Source organism: Sarcophilus harrisii, chromosome 4, assembly GCF_902635505.1.
Source record: "Sarcophilus harrisii chromosome 4, mSarHar1.11, whole genome shotgun sequence".
NCBI lineage: Eukaryota > Metazoa > Chordata > Mammalia > Dasyuromorphia > Dasyuridae > Sarcophilus > Sarcophilus harrisii.
The window spans coordinates 290,958,383-290,983,978 of record NC_045429.1 but is presented as its reverse complement, the minus strand read 5'-3'; the positions used below and the strand labels follow the sequence as shown (position 1 = coordinate 290,983,978).

The following is a 25,596-nucleotide window of genomic DNA, read 5'->3' as shown; positions in this document are numbered from 1 at the left end:
AAATATACATGGGAAAAAGATAAGTTATCTCCAAAGAAAACTTAATTACCAAATGGGGATATGATAACATTGAGTATAAAGCAATTAAGTTAGTATTAAACCCTTTTATTTTCTTCTGAAACAAAAATTATATGCAGATTTGACAGATTTTTCTGAAAGTCAAACAAGAAATAAGATTCATTGGTGGCAGCCCTGCCCTAGTGACATTATGTCCCTTTCCTATATGTATTTTCATATACTCTTACACACAATTTTGAGGATTCCTTTTTGAACACAGATTTCATAAACTGAAATTTTATCTCTTAATCCAGATTATTATCCTTTAAGGAAGGTTCTTGTAACAAGAAATTTCTCATTATAGATGTTTGATAGAATGTATTGTGATTTATGAGACTTTTTCATGAATAATTGTGTGATTAATAACTATTTAAAAATTATTCAGCTTCATTGGAAAATTCATATCTACTGCTTTGTAGATTTTTAATAATATGGTACAGAAGCATTTTCTTTGAATTTCTCTTGTAATTGTCTGCATGCCATTATCACCAGCATTTACAGATTTCCCTTCAAAATAGCAAAAGCAACTTATTTATTAGTATATTCAGATATGAAATAAGCTGATTTTTGCATTCATTTTAGTTCCTTAAATTACTATAACTTTACCTAATTTGAAAGCATATAGTGTTTAAATAGTCTTATACTCAAATAATTCTAACAGGACATACTATTAACTTATAAGGGGAAGAACACTTAATAAAGTTGACAAATACTGATCATGATATGATATATATGTCTGGAATCAACTTTCTTCTCCCTTATTATCCTTTCCAGTAAATTTAGCCATCTTCAGATTTAAGGAAGTCAAAATGAAGAAAAAGTGAAAAGAAAGCTGGCCTTGAAACCAGGAAAAATTTGGGTTCAGGCTCTGCCTCTTGACAATACTGGTTTTGTGACTCTGGGCAAGTCACTTAACCTCTCAATGCTCTAGGCAACTCTTTGAGACTATAAGCTGCAGAGAAGATTCTGGCCTAGATCGGTAGAGGAAGCTTCCTTACCCAGGAGTTCCCTCTATCAAGGATGTCACAGTTCCTATCTCTGTCTTTCATCAGATTTAATTATTCTATAAAGAACCCTGTACGAAAATGTATGTGTGTGTGTGTGTGTGTGTGTGTGTGTGTGTGTGTAAGTAATTATACACATACATATTTGCATGGAATCTGTTATGGCCTGGTTATTTTTGTAGCCCAGTTTCAAAGTTTACTTGTGATTTCAAATGTTCTGCGTACTAACAAAAGTGTTTTATGTATCTGCTCTTCTGTCCTTCTGTTTTTTGCTGTTTCTCTGCTTTAGAGATTCAGAATATTCAGAGAGCTTCTTTCTATGACAATATTTCTGGTCTTCATGATCTACCAGGTGAATGTATAAAAACTGTAGGTCTTCTCAAAGCCAAAGGATTGTAAACCTACAGGAAGACCTTTTTTTTCCTCTCCTTTTTTGGGGGGGGCTGGGAGGAAATGAAGGGTGGGAGAGGGAGGAGGAATGGATTGGTTGGTTTCTGGTTGGGGGAAGGTTTGGTTATTTTTGCTCATAGATTTGCATGATTATTTCATTTCATGCTCTGTTATACTGCCTCAAAGCAACTGTTTTGAGTGCATACCAACTCAATTGCTACTGCCTACATTTTGCTTATTATTTTATACACAGTTATTACAGTCCTGCAAATTAAAAGGTATGTGATTACCTTTTTGAGTAGTGCCATTTTGATACATACTTTCCAGATAATATTGATATTAGATAGGTATTTGGTATATTACTTGCCTTTGAGCTAACATTAAAGTGCAGTGCTGAGGAATTTTAAGAATTTAAACAATAAAATATGGTGGACATGTAGTTGTTTCAAATTTTTGTATCTCACCATTATATTGTAAGAATATATTTGTAATATTTAGCCAAGCTTTTGGATCAGGAAGACTTGAATTTAAGTCTTTACCATTGTGTTTCATAACATATACTGGCTATATGATTGTGTAACTGGGAAAGTCACTTAACTACTCATTATCCCAAGAAAGCAACTTTCTGTTGTACCAATCTGCATTAGTAATGGGGAGATGAAAATTCTTTAAAGTTGTGATTATATAGGGCTGGTTAAAAAGGCAAAAAGCTCTATCTGGCTTCTCTTAAACCACTTGGAAATATTAAAACTGGGTCTATATTGGGGCTACCACAGTAAATGGAATTATTTGAATTTTTAGGCTTATGTTTGACTGTGTTGGATAGAGTTCAGAATTGGGACCTTTTAATCCTTGCTTCTCTGTATCACATCCTGATCAAGATTAGTGATATCAGGTTACTTAGAATTATAGTTCATATTTCTATAAGTGTCTAACATATTTTTGTTGTAATTTGCAGTCTTGATATATAGTTAGTATAGTTATTATTTATCTCCCTTTGAGTTATTGGCTATAATTGAGAAAGTTAATCAAAGAGGAAAACATAATTGAGTTTTTGGAATGACTAGATTAAAATTTCTCAAATGACTAAAAACATTTCAGGTCTTTAAAAAAAAAAAATCAACTTATTTTACCAAACATACTTTTTGATGATGAAAACCACCATTTTTCCTTGTTAATGAGAGTTTCCCATGTCTGATAGCGCTTCCTTTCCGCATTCTTCAGGAGAAAATGGACATCAGGTCTGAAGACAAGGATTCTGCCAGAAGAACTGTAGTAATTCTTCTTTAGGGGAAGGGACAACTCCAAAGAGCAAAGAATACTGATCCCAGAGAATAGTAGAAATCATGGGTAATTGAGTAGAAAACTTGGAAGCTGGAAATTAATCTGCTTGTGATAGCAATGTGCTTAGGTGTTTCTTAAAATATTTTTTTACTCTTAAATTCATTTATTTTACTTAGAAGCTCTTAGACTTCTGAATTTACTTTTTTAAGGAAGCAGTAATATTTAGAGGGCTTGTCTTGGTGAAAGTGACCATGGGCAAATCCCTTCAATCAGGCAACAAGCATTAAGTGCCTACTATGTGCCAGTCACTATGCTAGGGATTGAAGATTCAAATACAAAGAACTAAATAATTCCTACCCAAAAGGAGATTACTTTTTAATAAGACTAATGTCCTCTAAGATTCTAAGTTGCCAATCCACATTAATAGAGGGAATTTCCTTATCAAAACTTTTTACACCAATACATTGTCTCTTCCCCTAAATCAGGCCAACACCAGTCATCCTTTCAGTTCCTTGGGTTCACTACATAGGAGTCATTCTGAACGCTTCATTATTTCACATATCCAAATTGTTTCCAAGGCCTCTCAATTTCATCTTTTTAACATCTCTGAAATATATTGGTCATCTTCATAGTCACTGCACAAGTCTGACTATGTCACTGCCTTGCTCCCCAAACCCTGCCCCCTACACACACACACACACACACACACACACACACTACCTCTCAAACACTCAAGTCCATTGATTCCCTTTCTTCCCTCCAGAGTCAACTAAAAAAATCACCTGCTAGTCAAAGCCCTCTGTTTTGTTTCCAGTATTCCTTACTCTCCCCATTACATAATTTTTCAGTTTAGTAACACTGGCCTTCTTGCTGTTAACCATGAACAAGACACTCCATTTCTTAACTCTAGGTATTTTCTCTGGCTCTTTTTTTGTGACTAGGATACTCATTCTTTTTATCTCTACTTGGGCTTTAAGTCTAACTAAAATCCCATCTCTTTTTTTTTTTGTTGTTGTTGTTAAATAACTTTTTATTGACAGAACATATGCTTGGGTAATTTTTTACATTGTCCCTTGCACTCACTTCTGTTCCAACTTTTCCCTTCCCTCCCTCCACCCCCTCCCCTAGATGCCAAGCGGTCTTAGACATGTGAAATATGTCACAATATATCCTAGATACGATATATCTGTGCAGAACTGAACAGTTCTCTTGTTGCACAAGGAGAATTGACTTCAGAAGATAAAAAATAACCTGGGAAGAAAAACAAAAATGCAAACAGTTTACACTCATTTCCCAGTGTTCTTCTCTGGGTGTAGCTGCTTCTGTCCATCATTGATCAATTGGAACTGAGTTAGATCTGTCTTTGTTGAAAATATCCACTTCCATCAGAATACATCCTCATACAGTATTGTTGTTGAAGTATATAAGGATCTCCTGGTTCTGCTCATTTCACTTAGTATCAGTTCATGTAAGTCTCTCCAAACCTCTCTGTATTCATCCTGCTGGTCATAAAATCCCATCTTCTATAGGAAGTTTCTGTCCTAGTCTCCTTTTGTATCTCCAGAACTTAGCACGATGCCTGACACATATCGTTGTTACTTAGTCATTTCATTTGGATCCAACTCTTTTGTGACCCTCATTTGGAGTTTTCATAACAAGGAAACTGGAAAGGAAATTGAAGCAGCAGGGTTAAGTGACTTGCCTAGGATTACATAGCTACTAAGTGTCTAAGGCTAGATTTGAACTCAGGGCTTCCTGACCTGGTACTCTATTCTCTGTGCCATTTAGCTTCCCTGGGACATAGCAGGGCTTAATAAATGTTTAATGACTGACAGTGAAACCACAGGTTGGAAAATACATACACACATTCTGCTCCCAGAATAATAATAATAATAATAATAATTTCCCCTGATTTCTCCAATTACTGCCCTGTCTTGGAGCCTAAGTTGTTTCTCCATTATTGAAGTTGGCTCAGTGTTAATACAGCTGTTCTTGATCTTTGGGAATCACAATTCAGTACTAGATTCAAAATCAAAAGAATGTTGTTAACTTCACTATATACAGCATTGTAGACACCAACAGAGACACAAAGCCTTATAAATGAAGTGTTAAGTGTTGTGTGATATCTGGGAGATAAGGACAAAGTCAAGAAAAACATCACGAAGGTGGTGGCATTTGAGTTTTGACTTTTAATGAGAAGGAATACAGTCGGTAAAGGCTAGCAATGAGTATATAGCAAATAAAGAAGTCTGGGTATAGTGTCATTTAGTTGGGTCAATCAAATGTGTGAAATACAGTATAAGGAAAAAAAGTTTAGTTGTACATAAGTTTGACATTTGCAGGGTAGCTAGAATGATTTTGGAGCAGACTCGTGCATGGAGTGGATAAGAAAGTAGAGTGAGGTGAGAATTAGATCAAAGATAAAGGTTCAGAATTATTGACCTTAGTAAGATTATCACTTTTGTGACAATAGGAAAAGAATAGAAGTGGGGAAGAGACAGAAGGGGAGTGATAAACTATTTTTTTAATTCAATTTAATTTTAATTTAATTTAAATCAGTACTCTTCTCTCCTTTCCTCACCCCTAATGGAGGAGTAGGGATGGGGTGGGGAATCCTGTTACAAATATATATAGTTGAACAAAACATTCTATCATTTATCATGTGGATTTTTTTTTTTTTTTTGTGAGGGGGGAAGGGGTTAAGTCTCAACTACGTGAGGAGTTGGATAGTTGGGTATCAGTCCTCTAGAATCATGGCTGATGATTGCATTAAACAGAGTTCATAATTCTTTCAAAGTTGATTTTCTTTACAGTATTGATGATTCTAGTTCTACTCACTTCACTCTGCATCAGCTCATCTCAAGTCTTCCAAGATTTCTCTGCAATCATCCTTTTCATCCTTTTTTAAAGCACAATAGTATTCTGTCATATTCATGTACAGCCATTATCCAATTAATGGGCATCAACTCAGTTAACAATCCTTTGCTCCCACCAAGGGAAAAAAAAAAGTGGATGTGAAATTTTGAGGAACAGGAATTTATAAGATGTCAGTTTCAGTAAAGTGGAAAGTTCTGAATCTACTGTGAATATGGAAAGTAGATGCATTTTGGCAGCTTGAGCAAAGGGAAAAATTTAGAACATAATTGCTCTAGAGAACATAATGTTTTAAAATAGATTCCTGTATTTTGACAGACTAGGTGGTCTTAAAGGCCCCTTAGACTCATTAGGATTCTATAATTTGAAGAACCATTAATGTATTTGGTCAAACCGACCTTAGGACTACTTGTGGGGAGCTTTCTCATTTATAGGTTTCTAAATAAGAAGACAGAATTATTACTTTGGCATTTAGCCAAGTTGTTTTTAAAATTCAAAAGAAATGGAATTATTGATAAAACCAGATCACTTAACTGAAAATTTTCTCTCCTAGATTACTATAATTGTAAAATCCTGGGCTTTCTGTAGTTTTCATCCTTGTTGATGTTTCTGCTACATTTGACACTATTGAGAATCCTCCTCTCTTAAATACTCTTCTCTAGGTTTTCATGACACAGCTCTCTGCTTTCTGATCAATAAAATTTCGTTTTCCTTTTCCAGATCATCATCTATAATACACAGCCTGGAACTGCCCTGGGGCTTTTTCTGTTTTCTCTATTATTTAGTTTTTCATATCTGCTACTATGCAAGTTTTATCTCTATGCAGATGATTCCCAGATCCATATTCAACTTTAGTAGTCTTTTTTTCTGAGTGCTAGTCCTGCATCATCATCAGCCTTTTGGACATCTCCAAAACATCTCTCTTGAGTCCCATTCTTTTCCACTTATACAGTAACCTCATTCTTTCCACTCATACAATCAAGGCCTTATTGCTTCTTACCCGAACCACTGGAATAAGTTCAAATAAGATCAAATATTTGATCTTAAACAAATTTTAATTCATTTTCAACATAGCTAGTAAGAGATTTGTCCAGAGCAAAAGTATGAATATATTACTTCCTAAACTCATTGGCTCTGTAATATCTCTGTGATTAAAAGTACAAACTCCTCTGATATTTAAAGTTCTTCAGTCTCTGTCTCCTTAATATTTCTAGTTTTCTCACATCTCTCTACTTTATGTACTCTGTAGTCAGTAATTATTCATAAAGAATCTATTCCTATATATTAGAGCCTTGTTAAACATTAGAAATTGAGAGAAAGGCAAAAGAGTCTCTGATCTCAGGGAGGAGACGGCATGCAAAGAACATTGTACAAGTAATAACCAAAATAAGGAAGTCACTGGCACTGTGGGAATCGGGGAAAGCTTCCTCAGAGAACGTGGACAGACAATTCAATGTGGTCCTGCGGCAGCTTTGTGTTTCGTACGTGCTTATATATTTACATGTTCTTACCTTCTTTAGAATATAATCTAAAAATTAATATAAATTAATATAAAATTAGTATAACATCTAAAATATGATCTTAAAAAAAGCAGGGGGGGCTGTCTTAAGCTTTTATTGTTGTATGCCCAGTGTCTAACTTGGTACCCAAGATAAAGTAAATACCAAAAAATGCTTATCAATTGATTAGAAAGAACTTTTCAGCTAGCATCATGCCATATATTTCAATTTTAGGTATTTTAGGGAAATTGTTTTTGCCATGCCCTATATGTTTAGTACTGTGCTATTTCAGATGTGCTATGATTATGTTTCTGTGTAAATATTTTTTATTAAGCCATGTACTTTTAGATTATGTACCTCCAAAAACAAACCATTTCGAGTGTGATATCATATTCATTTATTATATTCATAAAGGCTATTACCAAATAGAGGTAGTTATGATTTATACATTAATTTAGTAAAGCATTATCATATATTTACTCTTTTAATTAATATATTATCCGTTATGTACAATTTCCTTGTGGCACCTAGTCAGACTTAATAGAAATAGAAGGGTTAAGAGAGTTGGAAAAACTTCTTAATCTGACTTGGGAAACAGAAAGTCAGCTGTTTCCTGTCAGACTGAAGTCATTTAATAGTCATTTAAGTTCTTGTTGTAATGGTGGTAGCATCATTATAATGGAGTAATTCTGCTTTCTTTCTGTCATTTGTTAACGTAGGTTGTCCCAAGAAGTAATCTCAAACTTTCTTTGTTCTTTTTCTTTTGAACAGTCTTTAAAAGCTTTTTTTTATTTTCTTTTAGTCCTTTACCTGTTATGTTATATATATATATATATATATATATATATATATATATATATATATATATATAGTACTTTGTCTTCCCGATGCTATTCTTAATATTGCCACTTTAGGATTAGGCTGTTTCTTGTTTATCTTTGTGTTCTTCCTTCTCTCTGCACATATAATGTATTTCTTTAGAAGTTTCACTTAACTCACTCACTCACAGTGATATCCAAAATTATGACGAATGTTTTAGAAGTAAGACATGTATCCCTGTAAAAATAGATTGGTTTTTAAAATTTTTCAAACTTGGTCATGTTTTACCCTTCATAGGATTATTTATCTGGAACTGGAAGGGACTTTAGACCATCCAAACTAGGCTTTGCATTTTATATGTGGGAAAATTGAGGCCCGGGAACATTCAATGTCTTTTCAAGCATATATAGGTAAACCTAACTCCTCTGACTTCGCAACTAGGCTTTCCTACTGTATCAGTCTGCTTCAACATCCTCTTTGTGTCCTGGATATTCTTTGTGTATATTGCCATCCTATTTTTTCTTTTAAAATTCTTTTGATCAGTTCTGCTCTCCTCCTTTTGAAAGCTTGAAATTCTGCTATTTAATTGAATGATCATTTTTTTCCTTGAAGTATTGTGTTTAATTTTGCTGGGTAGGTGATTGTGTAGTTCTAGCTTGCCTTCCAGAACATCATATTCTATGGCTTCCTATCCTTTAATGTTGCAGCTGCTAAATCTTGTGTAATTCTGATTCCCTCATCCCCAATATTTAATTTGGTCCCCAATATTTAAATCGTTTCTTTCTGGTTACTTTCCAGTACTTTTTTTCTTGACCTGATAGTTTTATAATTTGGCTATAATGTTCCTTGAAGTTTTTATTTGAAAGATCTCTTTCCTGAAATGATCAGTGGATTCTTTCAGTGTCTAGGATATTGGGGCAGCTTTCCTTGGTGATTTCTTGAAAGATGCTGTCTAAAGAACTCTGGGAGATGACTAAAAACCCATTACATTGAATTCCCAATCCCTATATTTATGCCCACCTGCATTTTTTATTTCCTTTACAAGCTAATTGTACAATATTTCAGAGTCTGATTCTTTTTGTACAGCAAAATAACGGTTTGGTCATGTATACTTATTGTGTATCTAATTTATATTTTAATATATTTAACATCTACTGGTCATCCTACTATCTGGGGGAGGGGGTGGGGGGTAAGAGGTGAAAAATTGGAACAAGAGGTTTGGCAATTGTTAATCCTGTAAAGTTACCCATACATATAACCTGTAAATAAAAGGCTATTAAATAAAAAAAAAAGAAAGATGCTGTCTAAATCCTCTTTCAGATAGTCCAATGATTCTGTATCTGTTTTCCAGGTTGGTTGTTTTTCCATTTCCATTGATGTATTTTACATTTTCTTCTTTTTATTTTTTGGATTTGTTTGATTTTTGATTTCCCAATAGTTTCCATTTGCTTAGCTTTTATACTTCTTTTCCATTTGACAAGTTGGACTTTTTTTTTTCCTGAGGCAATTGGGTTAAGCGACTTGCCCACGGTCACACAGCTAAGTGTCTGAAGTCAGATTTGATCTCAGGTCCTCCTGACTTCAGGGCTGGGGTTCTGTACACTGTTCCACCTAATTGCCTCTCCCCCCCACCCCCACCCCCCTTTTAATTTTTAAAGCTTTTTATTTTCAAAACATATGCACAGATAATTTAACAACATTGACCCTTTCATCGCCTTGCGTTTCAGATTTTCTCCTCATTCCCTCCACCCCCTCCCCTAGATGGCAAGCAATCCAATATATATTAAACATGTTAAAATATATGTTAAATCCAATATGTATAAATATATTTATGCAATTCTCTTGCTGCACAAGAAAAATCAGATCAAAAAAAAGAAAGTAAATGAGTAAGAAAACAAAATGCAAGCAAACAACAACAAAAAGAATGAAAATGTTATGTTGTGATCCACACTCAGTTCCCACAGTCCTCTCTCTGGGTATAAATGGTTCTCTTCATCACAAGATCATTGGAACTGGCCTCAATCATCATCTTGTTGGAAAGAGTCACGTTCATCAGAATTGATTGTCATATAATATTGATGTTGCTGTATACAATGATCTCCTGGTTCTGCTCATTTCACTTAGCATCAGTTCATGCAAGTCTCTCCAGGCCTCTCTAAAATCATCCTCCTGATCATTTCTTATAGAAAAATAATATTCCATAACATTCATATACTATAATTTATTCAGCCATTCTCCAATTGATGGGCATCCACTCAGTTTCCAGTTTCTTGTCACTGCAAAAAGGTCTGCCACAAATATTTTTGCACATGTGGGTTCCTTTCCCTCCTTTAAGCTCTCTTTGGGATTTAAGCCCAGTAGAAACACTGCTGGATCAAAGGCTATGCACAGTTTTATAGTCCTTTGGGCATAGTTCCAAATTACTCTCCAGAATGACTGGATTTGTTCACAACTCCATCAACAATGTATTAGTGTCCCAGTTTTCCCACATCTACTCCAATATTCATCCTTGTCTTTTCCTGTCATCTTAGCCAATCTGATAGGTGTGTAGTGGTATCTCAGAGTTGTCTTAATTTGCATTTCTCTGATAAATAGTGATTTAGAGCATCATTTCTAATGATTAGAAATAGTTTCGATTTAATCCTCTGAAAATTGTTCATATCCTTTGACCATTCATCTACTGGAGCATGGCTTGAATTCTTACAAATTTGAGTCACTTCTCTACATATTTTAGAAATGAGGCCTTTATCAGAACTGTTAAATGTAAAAAGGATTCCCCAATTTATTGCTTCTTTTCTGATCTTTTCTGCATTAGTTTTGTATGTACAAAACCTTTTTAACTTAATGTAATCAAAATTATCTTTTTGATGTTCAGTTGTGAGTTCCATTTCTTCTTTGGATCCAAATTCCTTTTCCATAGATCTGAGAGGTAAATAAACTATCCCATGTTCTTCTAATTTGCTTATAATATCGTTCTTTTATGTCTAAATCATGGACCCATTTAGATCTTATCTTGGTATGTGGTGTGTTAGGTGTGGATCAAGCCCTACTAGTTTAAGTTTTCCCAGCAGTTTTTGTCAAATAGTGAGTTCTTATCCCAAAAGCTGGGGTCTTTGGGTATGTCAAACACTAGACTGCTATAGTTATTTACTATTTTGTCCTGTGATCCTAACCTGTTCCACTGATGACTATTCTATTTCTTAACCAAATGGTTTTGATGACCGCTGCTGTATAAGATAGTTTTAGGTCTGGCACAGCTAGGGGGGGCCTTCATTAGCATTTTTTTTCCCCATTAATTTCCTTGAAATTCTTGACCTTTTGTTCTTCCAGATGAATTTTGTTATTTTTTTCTAGATCTGTAAAATAATTTCTTGGGAGTTTGATTGGTATGGCACTAAGTAAGTAGATTAATTTAGGCAATATTGTCATTTTTATTATATTTGCTCGGCCTACACATGAGCTGGTTAACCAGTTGGATTTTTTAAGAAGTTTTTTCTTCAGTAGATTTTTTAATCTCTTTTTCCATTTGGCCAATTCTGTATTTTATGCATCTTTTTGTTTTCTAAGCTTTAAACTTTTTTTTTCATAATTCTCTTGCATCACTCTCATTTCTTTTTCCCATTTTTTTATCTACCTCTCTTATGTGATTTTTAAACTCCTTTTTTGAGCTCTTGAATGAATGCTTTCTAGGCTTGAGATTACTTTCTGTTTTTCTCTGGAGTTTTGCCCATAAGGGTTTTGACTTCTCTTCTTAGTTTGTGTTTTTATCTTTGCTGTCACCGTAATAACTTTTTATGATCAGATTTCTTTTTTGTTGTGGGATTTTTTTTTTGGGGGGGGGGTCATCTTTTTTGGCCTTTTCCCTTTCTTTTCAATTTGAGCTCTGCTCTCAGGGTTAAAAGAGGCATTGTCTTAGGCTTTTAGTGCCAGGGCTGCAAACCCTGACTTTTTGCTTGGTGATCACTAGTATTGCCTTGAGACTAATACTATAGGTTGGAGGTGGAAAATGGCTGAAACTGTTGGAGCTGTCTGGCTGCTTACCTGATGCTGAGCCAGGATTTTGGTGCTGGTTTGTACTGAGACAGATGGAGTGGTTCTGTGTTAAACCCCAAGACTATATGCTGGAGCACTGGTGACCTGGCTGCTGGGTAGCTCTATGTTTGCCCAGGACTGTGTTTGCTGAAGCAGGTGGTAGGGACCTTGGTTTATCCACTGCCTATTTGTTTAGACACTTTAGGGTTGGCTTCCAATTGTTTACCTGGGAATATCTTATGACACTTGGTAGTTTTCAGAGCTGGAATCTGTACCCTGGTTATGGTAAGGCATCTGGGAGATAAGGGTCTTGGTCGTGGCATTTACCTGCTCTATTACACTGGAGCCCGGGATCTCCCACTGATTTGTTGAGATAGCAGCACAGATAGACAGACTTTTTTTATTTTTTGCTGAGGCAGTTGGGGTTAGGTTAAGTGACTTGCCCAGGCTTACACGGCTAGGAAGTGTTAGGTGTCTGAGGCTAGATTTGAACTCACATCCTTCTGATTTCAGGGCTGGTGCTCTATCTACTGTGCCACCTAGCTGTCCTGAAACGGACCTTTCTTACTGACTTTGCAAGTTTCTTGGTCTAAAAGATTGTTTCACCCCATCTTTATGCTGGTGCTGCTGTTTCAACATTTGTTTTGGATTATTTTATTGTTTGGAGGTGAATATGGGAGGGTTACTTCTTACTCTGTTATCTTTGGCATAATATATAAATTACTGATAAATAAACTAGACCTTTTCTAAAAAAGAAAACTACTTTCTACTACTAATCTCATCAAAAAGGAAATGTGAAAAGCCAAATTTCCATTATTAAATATGAAAATTAAATGGAAGAAATTATTATTTTGCCCAATTTTGTGTCAATGAAAGTGGGAACTTGAATGAATACTGGAAAAAATAGAAAATGTCTATATTATCAGGACTAGAAATAGAGATCTCAACTAATACAATCTCAGAAAATGAGCTTTAGTCATAAATGTACTCTTAATCAAAAAATCTCCCAGGAATCGATGGATTTGTAAGTGAATTTGATCAAACATTCAAACAACAAACCCTAGTTTTATATATAAATTGTTTGAGAAAATGGGGAAAGATGATATTTTACCAGATGTTTTCTGTGCAATAGTTACAGTCCCAGTACTTAAAACAGGTAGGAATAAGAAAGGAATTTATCAACAAAAATCCCTAATGAAAGTATCAACACAAAAATATTAAATATAATGTTAGCAATGAAATTATAGTAACATTAAGTTTATACACTCAGACTAGTTTAGATTTGAATAAGAAATAAGCAAATGGTTTCAAAGTGGGAAAATTATAACCATGATAAGTAATATTAGTAAAAAAATAAGATCACATGATTGTGAATAGAAAAAAATATTTTGACTATCACACACACCATCACCAACAAAACTGATAGTATCATCTGTAATAGAGGAAAAAACAGAAATCTTTCTAACAAAATTGGGGTGAAGTAAGATATCTGCTATCATCACTATTGATAATGTTCTAAAACTACTAACTATAGTAGAAAGAGAAATTGAGGAAATAAAGTCACCACCCTTTCTGTATATAACCAATACAACCCAGAAGAACAATATAGAAAACAAATTCCATTCAAGTATTTTCCTTACCAGTACAAACACAGAAGAACAAAAAAAAAAAAAAAATACTATTTACAGAAATAAAGATTTCATTAACTGAAAAGTACTTGCTAATTGATCATTAGCCATCCTCGATATTTTTTTTTTTTAAATATGACACTCCTAGGGCAGCTATGTATCACAATAAATAGAGCATCAGCCCCAAAATCAGGAGGACCCAAGTTCAAGTCTGGCCTCAGGTACTTAACACTTACTAGCTATGTGACCCTGGCAAGTCACTTAACCCTAATTGCCTCAGTGCCAAAAAAAAACCCCAAAAAACAAAATGACACTCCCTAAATGAATTGCACTGCTATACCAATCAAAGAAGTGCTTCAGGGAAATAGACAAAATTATGTCCAAATCTAAAATATCTTGTATTTAAAATACTTGTTATTTCTAAATTTATATTAATGCATAAACATAAAGAATTTTTTTTATATTTTTTATAAATATGTATGTGTGTATATGTTTTTCATTTGTGTTCCGTGTGGGGGAATTTTTTTGTGTGTGTTTTGGTTTTGTTTTTTTTGGTGACTACTTCTCTTATAACTCATGCTTAGTATACATGTAATAAATGCTTATCAGTTGATTGATTCATGGTAAAATGCCTTGAATTCATGTCAAGAGAATCAGTTGTGAAGGTATTAGAAGGGGGGGGGGAAAGATTTCTGTTTTTTCCTCTATTACAGATGATACTATCAGTTTTGTTGGTGATGGTGGGGGGAGCGGGGAAGGAAGGTTAGTCCAGAAGAGGACGTGCACTGCAATGATAGATATCAGGTATTTTTGATGTCTGTCAATTCTAATGTTTATTAAGATGTATATAATTAGACATAATTCTTTTTTGTTCCTGAGTGCAAAACTAGGTTAAAAGAGTAAAAATTATGAACAAGCCAATTTAGATTAGATGCAATAAAAAACCTTCTAATAATTAGAACATGTATGACAGAGAGATTTTTATTAAGATACAGATTGAACTGTGTGGCCTGTTCTACTCTTCCAACTATGGTATTCTACAGATTGCTTAAAATAAGCTAGTTGTCAGAAATAGAATTGAATAGAACATTAATGATATCATGTAAGTAGATGCCTCTATCAGAGGGATTCACAAGAAAATTATATCAAAAATTTAAATAATTTTTATTGTCCTCATTCTTTATAAACTTTTCACAAATGAAATAGATAACTTGCTGACCTTTTTATGAGGTAGAAAGTATATTATACTGCTTTAGATAAGGGAAATAAAAAACATTATCTAACTAATTCATTAAGGAATACATACACTTTAATAGATGATGTTATATTACAGATTTACCCCTTCCTTTATAGATCAAGACCAGTTTATGCTTTCTTATCCTATGTGATATTATACATGTTTTCTTATAGAGTCAGAATGCATCTACACAGCAAACTATACTCTTTTTACATTTTGTGGGTATTTCTGCATCATTTAGGTTGTTGCCTTCCTTATCTATACTCTTGATAAATAACCATCCCAACTGTTTTTCCAGCCAGAGTGAATGATGAAATGCCATTTCGCATATATAGATTGTCACTGGAAATATGTTATGTTTTATTTATGAGTATCACTTTCGCCTTTTAGGTCACTCACAACTTGTGAAACGAATCAAATTAATACAAAAATGCTAAATAGAATTCTGACAGATCAAATAACAGTAATATATAAAAATCATAATCAAGTGGTATTTTTGCAAGGAACATAAAGATGGTTCATTAGTAGGAAAAGAGTTAACACAATATAAAACAAATGATTATTTAGTATGGTAGGCTTACATCAATAGATAAAGAAAAACCTTTTACATCATCACACAAAAAAGCAAAGATCAGTACAAGGAGTTTTCTACTTCATGGAAAAAATGAAGGTAACTAAGTATGTTAAGCAAAGAATCAGGAAATAAAGGAAAAAAGAATGAGCTAATTATTGGGGCATTAGCTTACCAAAAATACTAAGCTAATAAATGACACTCATTAAATAATTTTTTCAAGAATAATAGCTAATATTTATATAGCATTTAAGACTTGCAGATTGCAAATTATCTCATGTTGTCTTCTTAGCAGCCTTACAAGGTGGATTCTATTATTACCACCATTTCCTAAATGAGGAACTTGAGTCTCAGGTAAGCTTAATGATTTGTCTGAGTCAGAATTCTAATCCAGGATTTACAAACTATAAATTCAGCATTTAATCCACCATTCCATATGATCTTTAAAGAGACGTTATAAGAAATATTTTTGTTCTATCTATTTCCAGACATTTTCTAAGCTGCTTAATTTATCTTTTTCTGTATTTCATCATGCATTGGATAGTTTTGCCATTTACGGCTTTGCACTCTAATTAGAGATCTGTAATTCCTCCACTCTCACTCCCCTCCCCCTGCCTCCACATTCCACCTTCAGTTTCTTTCTTTTTTCCACAGTTCTTGACCATCTATATGAATCATGTTATCATTTTTATCTATTTCTCTTCAGGATCCCATTGATATATAAAATTCAATTGTTGCCCATCTCTCATGTAATACTCAGTAAGTTGATTTTTGTGGGTTTTGTTGTATAAGGACTTTACACTGATCCCTATAGAATTTCATTTATTCAGTTCAGTCCATATAGTACATTCTCATTCTTGCTCGATCTCATGCTCATTCTTTCTCAACTTTGTCACCTGCAAAAGCAAAATTTATATGCTTTCCTCTAAGTTATTACTCAAATGGAGCTGTGATCTCACTGATTTGAATATTCTCTATAATGCAGATCTTTACCCATGTTCATCTTCTCTGTTAAGTTTACTATTGGAGGCCTTCTTCACCTTGTGTTAGTATCATAAAAACCAATGAAGCACATGTATTATCTAAAGTAAAGGTTTTTAATTTTTTTGTGTGTCATGGGCTCCCCTTAGTAAGTCTGGTGTATCCTTTTCAGGATGATACCCTTAATGCAGAAAATAAAATACATAGGATTACAAAGAAAATCAGTTGTAGTGAAATATGTTTTTTTTTTTTGTTTTGTTTTGTTTTTTTTTTGCTGAGGCATTTGGAGTTAAATGATTTGCCTAGGGTCACACAGGTAGGAAATGTTAAGTGTCTGAGATCAGATTTGAACTCAGGTCCTCCTAACTTCAGGGCTGGTGCTCTATCCATTGTGCCATTTAGCTGCCCCTGTGAGATATGTTTTTCAGAAAATTAGTTCACAGGCTCTTGGTTAAGAACCCCTGATCAAAAATTATCCCTCAGACCTACCAGCTGATAAACTCATTTTTAAAAATTATATATTTCTTCAATGGTCTGGTAGCATTTTATACTAATAAATATAAAAATATTAACAGAAGTAGGACCTAGAAGGAAGAAGCATGATGGGAAGGTTTTGAATGAATGTCAGTGGAGGAGAAATAGTTTTAAGATTTTGTTTCTACTGGAGTTCTTTTCTGTCAAAAACAAAGGAGTTGTAGCTTTTTGCTTTACCTTAATTTCATTCTTCACAAGATAGAAGAAGCAACAAGAGTAAATTCTATTTAGGTCAGGAAAGCATGGAAGATTGTGAGAAAATGAATTCTCCATGCTAAAGCTTGCTATAAGAGAAAGTGATACACAACACATATAAGATCAGAGAATAAATAGGACCTTTTCTTGGGGTCATTGGGATGATATAAATGACAACAGAGAGAAGGTAGATTTATTTGATTTTTTTGTTTCTGTTTTCTCTGCAAAGAAGAATGATTTTTGCACTGGGGATGACATAATAAAAATGACTTGATAACCAGAGAGTTGATTATGAAAGGTAAGTGAGGAAATATTAAGAATATATTTGAATTCAAATCACTTATTCCAAATTAAGTATATAGTTAACTGTTAGAAAAACAGGAACGTTTCTCTTCATATCCCATACTCATAAGATTGGTAAAGGTGAGCAGAGAGAAAGATGGCAAATAATGAAGGGGCTGTAGGAAAACAATATATTAATAACCTATTGGTAGAACTATGAACTGCTCCTCTCATTGTGGAAAACAATTTAGAACTAAGCTTTCAAAAGTTACTAAGTTGTAGGGGGCAACTAGATGGTGCAGTGAATAGTCTCAGCCCTGAAGTCAAGAGGACTTGAGTTCAAATCCAGCCTCAGATCCTTAACACTTCCTAGCTGTGTGACCCTAGGCAAGTCACTTAACCCCAATTGCCTCAGCAAAAAAAACTTACTAAGTTATGCTTACTCAGCTATACAATTGCTAAGTATATACTCTACAAAGAAAGATAAGGAGGAAAAAGAATCCATATAAATACAAAAATATAGCACTTTTATTGGGGGCCAGGACTGGGACTAGGAAAATAAAGTTTTATCTATCTGTTAGGGATTGACCAACCAAATGTATGCTGTGTAATGGGATACATTAAGAAATGAGTGAAATGGATGGTTGATTTCAAAGGAGGAACTCTGAGTACTGATGCAAAGTGAAGTTTAAAAAAAAAAGTTTACAACAAAAATTTGACAACAAAGTTACGAAGAAAAATAACTTTCAAAGACCTTAGGACTTTGACCAGACCAGTACAGTAACAGGTAACAATTTTAGAGAACTAAAGATGAAGCATGTGATTCATCCACTTCCTGCTAGAGAGGTGATGCTCTTAAAAGGCAGAATGAGAAATACATGACCAATGTGGAAACTTATTTTCTTTCATCATGTATATTTGTTACATGGGCTTTTATTCATTCATGTATTTAGGCAACTAAGTGGTTCAGTACATAGAGCGCTGGGTTTGGAGTTAGAAAGTGTGTCTGAGATACTTAACTAGTTGTGTGACCCTGGACAAATCACTTAATTTCTTCTTGCCACAGTTTCTTTATCTTCAAAATAAAGAAAATGAAACTACCCATGTTCTGGGACTGTATGGAAAATTAAATGAGATAATAATTGTAAGATATTTAGAATAGTAACTTACACATAAAAGGCACTAATATAAAGATTAGCTGTTATCATTACTATCATCATCATCATATTAGTAATTCGGTTTTAGAGACAGGTGAGAGTGATAGAAAAAAATACTTTTTAATACAAGAAATTACAAATAAAAAATTTTAATATAAGAGAAATTATTCTAGTCAGTGTTCGCTAAAGTATTGTGGTTAGTGTAAAGGGTGCTTATTTTAGAATCTAGGGATTTGGGATACAATCTTGGCTATCTTGTAATTGTGTGGACTTGGATAAATCTCATGATTTCTCTGTGCCTCATTGGTAAAATATGGGGTTTGGACTAGATTATCTCTTAGATACATGTAGTATCCTGTTTTCTAGAGTTCCTAAGTTGGGGTGACAAAATGTACCTTTGCTTTCTAGAGCCCTCACACCAGGGTCATTAAGATATATCTTCCTAGTGGAGAAGAGATGAGGCAGGATTTCTGAGGGTGTTGGAAAAATAGAGTCCACTTATTTCAAGGACTTTCCCCTTTTTATTGTGTTTCAAAAACAACATTGTGCATATGGGACCACATAAACAACTTGCTATGTAGTTTGCCATCTGATATCACTCTCCCACCTGGTATCACTCTGCTTCGATCACAACACAGGTCGTCACTGCTCCATGATGTCTCAGGAAGGCCGAGAGCCCTCAGAAGAGATAGGGAGCCGAACTAGACATTATTAGCAGGTTCCCTCAGGGCTGAAGGGTCTTATACCTCACCCAGAGTTTCCCCACTGACTGACCCCCTCTACAGATACATAAGAGCTCTAAACTGTGATCTTTGACCTATCCATGTAACTATTACTATTCATAATAGCAAAATTATAGAAATAACATGTATCAAATAATGAGAACCAGCTGAACAAAACGTATTTTACAAATCAGTGAAAAATTAAGTATCTTATGTGTCATATGTATGAAGTAGAATAATAATACCATACATAATGACAATAGGACATACTAATTTTTTTTTTTTGAGCATAACCATCATAGTAATATATACACTGACTATAGATGTTTAAGTAAAGACAATAGCGGGAAAACAAATACACAGAATACTTCATCAGGGTTGACAAACAGAATGAACTTTTTCAAATTTCTTGAATTAGTGTATAATTTTTAAATAATTTTAACAGATTCTAAAGACAAATATGTAATTGTTTAAATCAGTTTTTCCTTTGTTTTGTATTGTTTGTTTTTTTATGTTTATTCTTTGTCTTTCAGTACATAATGCATCTAATTTGAGAGGACAAAGGAATTACAGATTTTCTAGTAAAAATTTTCAGTCACCATAATTTCTGCTAACAGTCCATGATTTTATCCATAAAATAGCAACTTGATTGCAGTTGATTAAATAAATCTTCACAATCAAATTCATAAGTATAAGGTAATTTTCAGAGGTAGGGAAAGAGTCAGAATCTGGAAATACTGATTGTCATTTAGATGTTGAGCAGGAATCCAGTTCATTCTTTTGAATTTTTGGATCTGAAAAGCTCTTTTTGGGCAAAGAATCTTTCAGTTTTGCTTTTATATCCCTCAAACTCTAAAATGAAGTCTCAAATTCTTGTTGATTGATTGAGTTAGTGGTAGAAGTTCTTTAATTTGGTCAAATATTTATTTGACAGTAACCATGTCCTGGGCATCTGTATGAAGTGTGTTATGGGAATAGCAGATAGACCTGTGTGAAATATAAGGTATCGTCAACTAAAAGTGCTTTAATTTTTTTTTGTATATTTTATTTTCTTCCAGTTACAGTAAAAACAAATTTTTTACATTTGTTTTTAAGATTTTTGAGTTCTAGATTTTCTTTTATCCCCACCAGAATTAAAACCCACATGTGAAGTTGTGCAAAACATTTCCATAAAAGTCAAGTTGTGAAAGAAAATAATAATCTCTTACCCTGATGAAAATAAATACTTTTTCTTAAGAAAAATTAAGTTAAAAAAAAAAAAAGATAGAGAGAAAGCTTTAATCTGTATTCAGACACAATCAGTTCCTTCTCTGGATAATGGATAGAATTTTTCATCTTTAAGTTCTTCAGAGTAGTTGTGGATGATTGTGCTACTGAGAATAGCAAAATCATTTACAGCTGGTCATCTCAGAACATCACTATTACTTTGTATATCGTACATTGCAACTTGTTCATAAAGGATTTTCTAGTGTTTTCATTTTTCCTGAAGAGCATCTTGCTCATTTCCCATAGAGCAATACTATTCCATCACAAATGCATACCACAGTTTATTGAGCCATTCCCCGATTGATGGGCATCCCCTCAATCCAGTTTTTTGCCCTGAGAAGAAAGCTGCTTTGAATATTTTTGTAAATATAGATCATTTTCCTTTTTGTTTTTTGTTTTTTCCAAACCTCTTTTGGTATTCATGACTAATAGTGATAATGTTAGGTCGAAGGATATTCATAAATTTATAGTCCTTTGAGTATAGATCATATCTTTTGATAATTTATCAATTGGGACATGGCTCTTATTTTTTATAAATTTGACTCAGTTCCCCCTATGTTTGAGAAATGAGACCTTTGTGCTTCAATTTTTTTTTTTTTTTACAAATACTATTGCTAATTAAATTTCCCCCCATTTATTATCTCTCTCCTTTCATCCCTCTTCAAAAATGTTTTGCTATTGACCAGTAGTGCTCTCCCCCAGTAAGGTCTCTTTTTTATCACCCTCCCCCACTTTCCATATATTTGGAAATTCTCCTCCTGTTTTTCTGCAGGATAAAATAGATTTCTGTGCCCCTATTGAGCATGTATGTTGTTGCCTATTTGAGCCAATTCTGATGAGAGTAAGGCTCACACACACACTCACTCCCTTTCCTCTCTCCCCTCTACTTTTTCTTGCCTTGTTTTTTATAGCAGATAATTTGCACCATTCCATTTACCCCTTTTCCTTTCTCCCAGCACATTCCCCCGATCTCTTAATTTCATCATCTTTATTTATCTATTCATTCATTTGTTTGTTTGTTTGTTTTGCTGGGGGTGATTGGGAATTTCATAATTTTTAAAGAAGGATATTATCCCTTCATATTCAATTCACACCTATGCTCTCTGTCTATTTATACTCCTTCTAACTGCCATAATATAAGCACTTCAATTTAAAGTGCTTTTCAAATTTGGGACTCTTGCCGAAAAATAGCTCAGGGTCTTGGTCTGACTCTATTCTGTGGATAAGGGATGTCAGTAAAAAGCAAGATGGAAAAGTAGTACACATATTAAAATGAGCAGATAGATGTTCATGAATAGAGAAAAAAAGTGGTTGGTCATTCAGTAATATTTATTGAGTACCTATTTCATGCAATACCAAAATATATAATAACAAGCACGTATTTGATAAGTGATATAGGTCAAATGCTATAGAAGTAGAAGTTAGAAAAGGACATCTTACACAAGAGGTGACCAGGAAATATTATGGAGATGGCATTTGAGCTGGATCTTGAAAGAATAGTTTAAAGAAGGGAAAATAAGACATAACTTTAAAAAAAAATCACTTCATATTTGGATGGTCATTATGATAAGGTGCATCAGAAAGGAACTTGAGTTTGTATTCACAAACCCTAGACTCAAATCATAGTTCTTAGATAGATAGGTGAGAGAGTAATGTGCTAGACCCTATCCATTTGAGGAGGCAGAAACACGGTCTTGGTGGAAATTTCTCAACTTAAGAGTTATTTTCCTTAGCATCCATGGTTGATTATCAGTAGTTTAGTCACTGGAAACCACAGAATGATATGGCTCTTATTATAACCTAGATGAGATCCCTATCAGCTTAATTTAGTTGTTCCCACTCTTCCTGGGTAACTGTCTACAGCAAATTGTTTGAAGGTCATTGATTGCAGTGCAGGGATGATGGCCTGTCTAGAATTTGGGCAGCTTTTCCCGCATCTTCAGGGGTCATTTACAGATGAAGGTCTGTATCTTTAGCAGGCATGAACCGCAAAGGAGAAAGGCACCAAGAGCAACTCAAATCTGTGTGCTCAAAGCTTCTGTACCACCAGCCATGTATTTTGAGGACCTCCTAATCCAGATTGGCCATGCTTCATAGCCCAGATTCGGCCCTTCCCCAAGAAGCTCATCTTATTGGCTCTATGGCCTTGGGAATATAACAACCTATGTTGGACCAGTTTACCTAACTGTGTGCTGAGGGAACAATGTTCTGACTGGGAACAGCCAGAAAGTACTGGCTCCAGTGTCAAAGAAATCCATACTCCACTTTTGACACTGCCAGTTGACCAGAGCAAGTCAATTTACCCATCTCGTTACCTCAATTTTCTTACCTGGAAAATGAGGAAGTTGGACTAGATGTCCTCTGAAGTCCCTTCCAGCTCTAAGTAGACAATGTTGAAATTAAAGGAGTCCTTCAGTACCAGGCCAATAAATTTGGATACCATAAAGATTTGTTGTTTTTTGCAACAAAATGATCTGAGGATGATCTGGTCAAGAGTTATGCATCAGGAAAATTAGTATGTGAACTAAAATTAGTTTTGGGAGCACAAAATCAGATTTAACAAGATTTAAGACCCTTTATAATGTATTTCTTGAAATTGTTTTTGAAGCCCAGGTCCTTGTATTTGCATGTCTAACTTTGCCCTTTTTTTTTTTTTTTTTTTTTTAAGTTTTCAGTTTTGACATTATGTTTTATTCAGAACAAGATTTAGTTATAAGTTGCATATAAAAGGTTTATCTTAAATGTTTTAAGGATATGATTATATCATAATTACAGAATTAAGTAACAATAAAATTACTTATAAATGTAAAGAACAATTATCCACATTGTTTAAAATTAAATTTTAAAATTCATGTTAGCTCTAAAAATTCACCTAATTTAAATGTGAATATGATGATCTTTGTACTATATGCATTGCAGAGAAAAATGATTTTTGTGACATAAAATACAAAATTACATTTTTTCCCCAAGGAACCTACAAGCATTTCTTGAAATTATGTACCCTTGAAAAATTGAAAAAAAATTTTTTTTCTCATAAAAACCTTTTTTCAAGAACATCACCTTAAGAAGGTTTCATCACTGCCATTTATGACATGAAAAAATTTGTTTTCTAATTTGTGCATATTTTTATAAAAATAAAAACTGCTTTTCATTTTTTAGATTTATCCAGTAGGATTTTTAGATATAACCATGATTTTATATGTCTTTGTCCAGCTTAACAAAATGTATGCCCACCAGAGCCAGGCATTATCACCATTAAAGCAATAGCATCACTTACTCCACTTTATGGGCATTGTAAAATATAACAAAAAATAACAGTATAACCAAAATAGACCCAAAAAACATAATCATTTTAATGAGCTGAGCATTCTATTTCTTAGCATGTAAGAAATTTTGGCCTCCAATAAATTTATATATATATAAAATCGGCTACAATTTTGGAAGGCAATATTTAATTAGCTCTTTTGTATCCAGGAATCCATGTTTGGTTACCAGAATAATATGATAAAAGTATACAAATCTGAAACATGAGCCCGAAACAAATAAGAAAATTAATCTCAGCCTCCATAAAGGTAGTTTAAACTACCAAAGGACTTTTCCCCCTACAAACTCATACCAGTTTTAGAGATAGCTGATAGTTTAGTGGATAGTGCATAGGACCTGAAAGGAGTAAGATCTGAGTTCAAATCTAATCTTAATCTCTTGGGCAAATAGTTTAACCTTTGCCTCATTACTAATTGCTCTCACTTGTGAGGATCAAATAAGACAATATCTGTAAAAGATGCTTAGCACAGTTCCTAATACATGTTAAATGCTATATATGCACATACTCACTTCTCCTTTCCCTCCTTCTCCAACCCCCTTCTTCAGATCAATATATCAACAGGTGAATATTTGGGTATATCTCCCCTTTTCACAAAGCATACTTATGGGTAGCAGTGTTTTTAAATTTGTAGAGTTTTACCATAAAAAATATGACATGATAAATTTGCTTTTGCATTAGTAATTTTTACACTGCTGACTATTTTTTAAAGGTTCACATTGTAAGTAATCTGACTTAAAGATACCTTATAGGTTAAAACTAAAAAGATTCTACTGCTCCACAATATAATGTTGATTACTAAAACAAAGGATTTCATTCATACACCACCATCGAACTCTAATATTGATTGAATGGAATTTCTCTTATATAGAAATACCATAAAATGTTCCATAAATTTAAGCATTTATTTGAACATTTCTTGTTGGAAATGCCAGAAGTAAAAAATATTAACAAATGCTTTCTTTGACTATGATTATAACAACAGCAGCAATAACTATAAAAGTAAAAGTTGTTTGAGAACTCATAAGCAGAAAAACAGGCTTCTCCTCTCTACCCTTTCCTCCACACACAAACTTAATGTGTTATTATTAAAGAATTGTATTTTTCTAGGAACTTTTAGCAATATCAGGTATCTTCAATTTTTTAGCACTTTAAATCTTGACTGATAATTTCAACATAAAATAATAGACTAGATCATCAGACATTTTTTGTCTGATTTGTCTGATTGATGATTTTTTACTGAGTTTTGCAAGACAATAAAAATGCCACCACTTCTACCTACCCTCAACTGCTGCTTAGAATTAAAAGGTAGCCCCTTAGTATATGGAAACTGATTACTCAAATAAATATAAATTAGCAGTGTGTACATTTCATTTCCAGCTGTTTATTTGGTTAATAATTTTTAGTTTTAATAAAGGAATAGTTTTTAATAATGGAAGATATTAGGCTTCAAAAGTTTTTGTTTTGTTTTTTCCTGTTTTTATGATGTTTGTGGAGATATTGTGAAAATCAGTATTAATTCAGCTATAGTTAGCTAATGGAAGGGAAACAATTCTAAAAAAAAAATGGATATCTACCTCTTTTCTTTGTGTTTGTGTTCTTCCCCCAAAAAAAATCCACAAAGGAATTTTCTTTATAAAGTTTGTTCATTTAAGAATATTTGTATTCTCCTAAGCTAGTGATCTGGAGATACAGTAAAAATAAATATTAGAGTAGATTGCATTTTTTTTAAAATGACTCAT

General features: G+C 33.6%; 1 protein-coding gene across 8 annotated transcripts in view; it reads left to right on the top strand.

Annotated features, from left to right (window-relative positions):
* Positions 1 to 25,596, top strand: part of MYH10 (myosin heavy chain 10) — a 192,231-nt gene that overhangs the window by 112,940 nt on the left and 53,695 nt on the right. For 6 of the 8 annotated variants that reach the window (XM_031965494.1, XM_031965495.1, XM_031965497.1 and 3 more), the window contains one exon: positions 1,351 to 1,413. The exons of the other annotated variants lie outside the window; for them this stretch is intronic. In XM_031965494.1, coding sequence (XP_031821354.1) covers positions 1,351 to 1,413 — 63 coding nt within the window. The remainder of the gene's footprint in view (positions 1 to 1,350; positions 1,414 to 25,596) is intronic. 8 annotated transcript variants of the gene reach the window in all.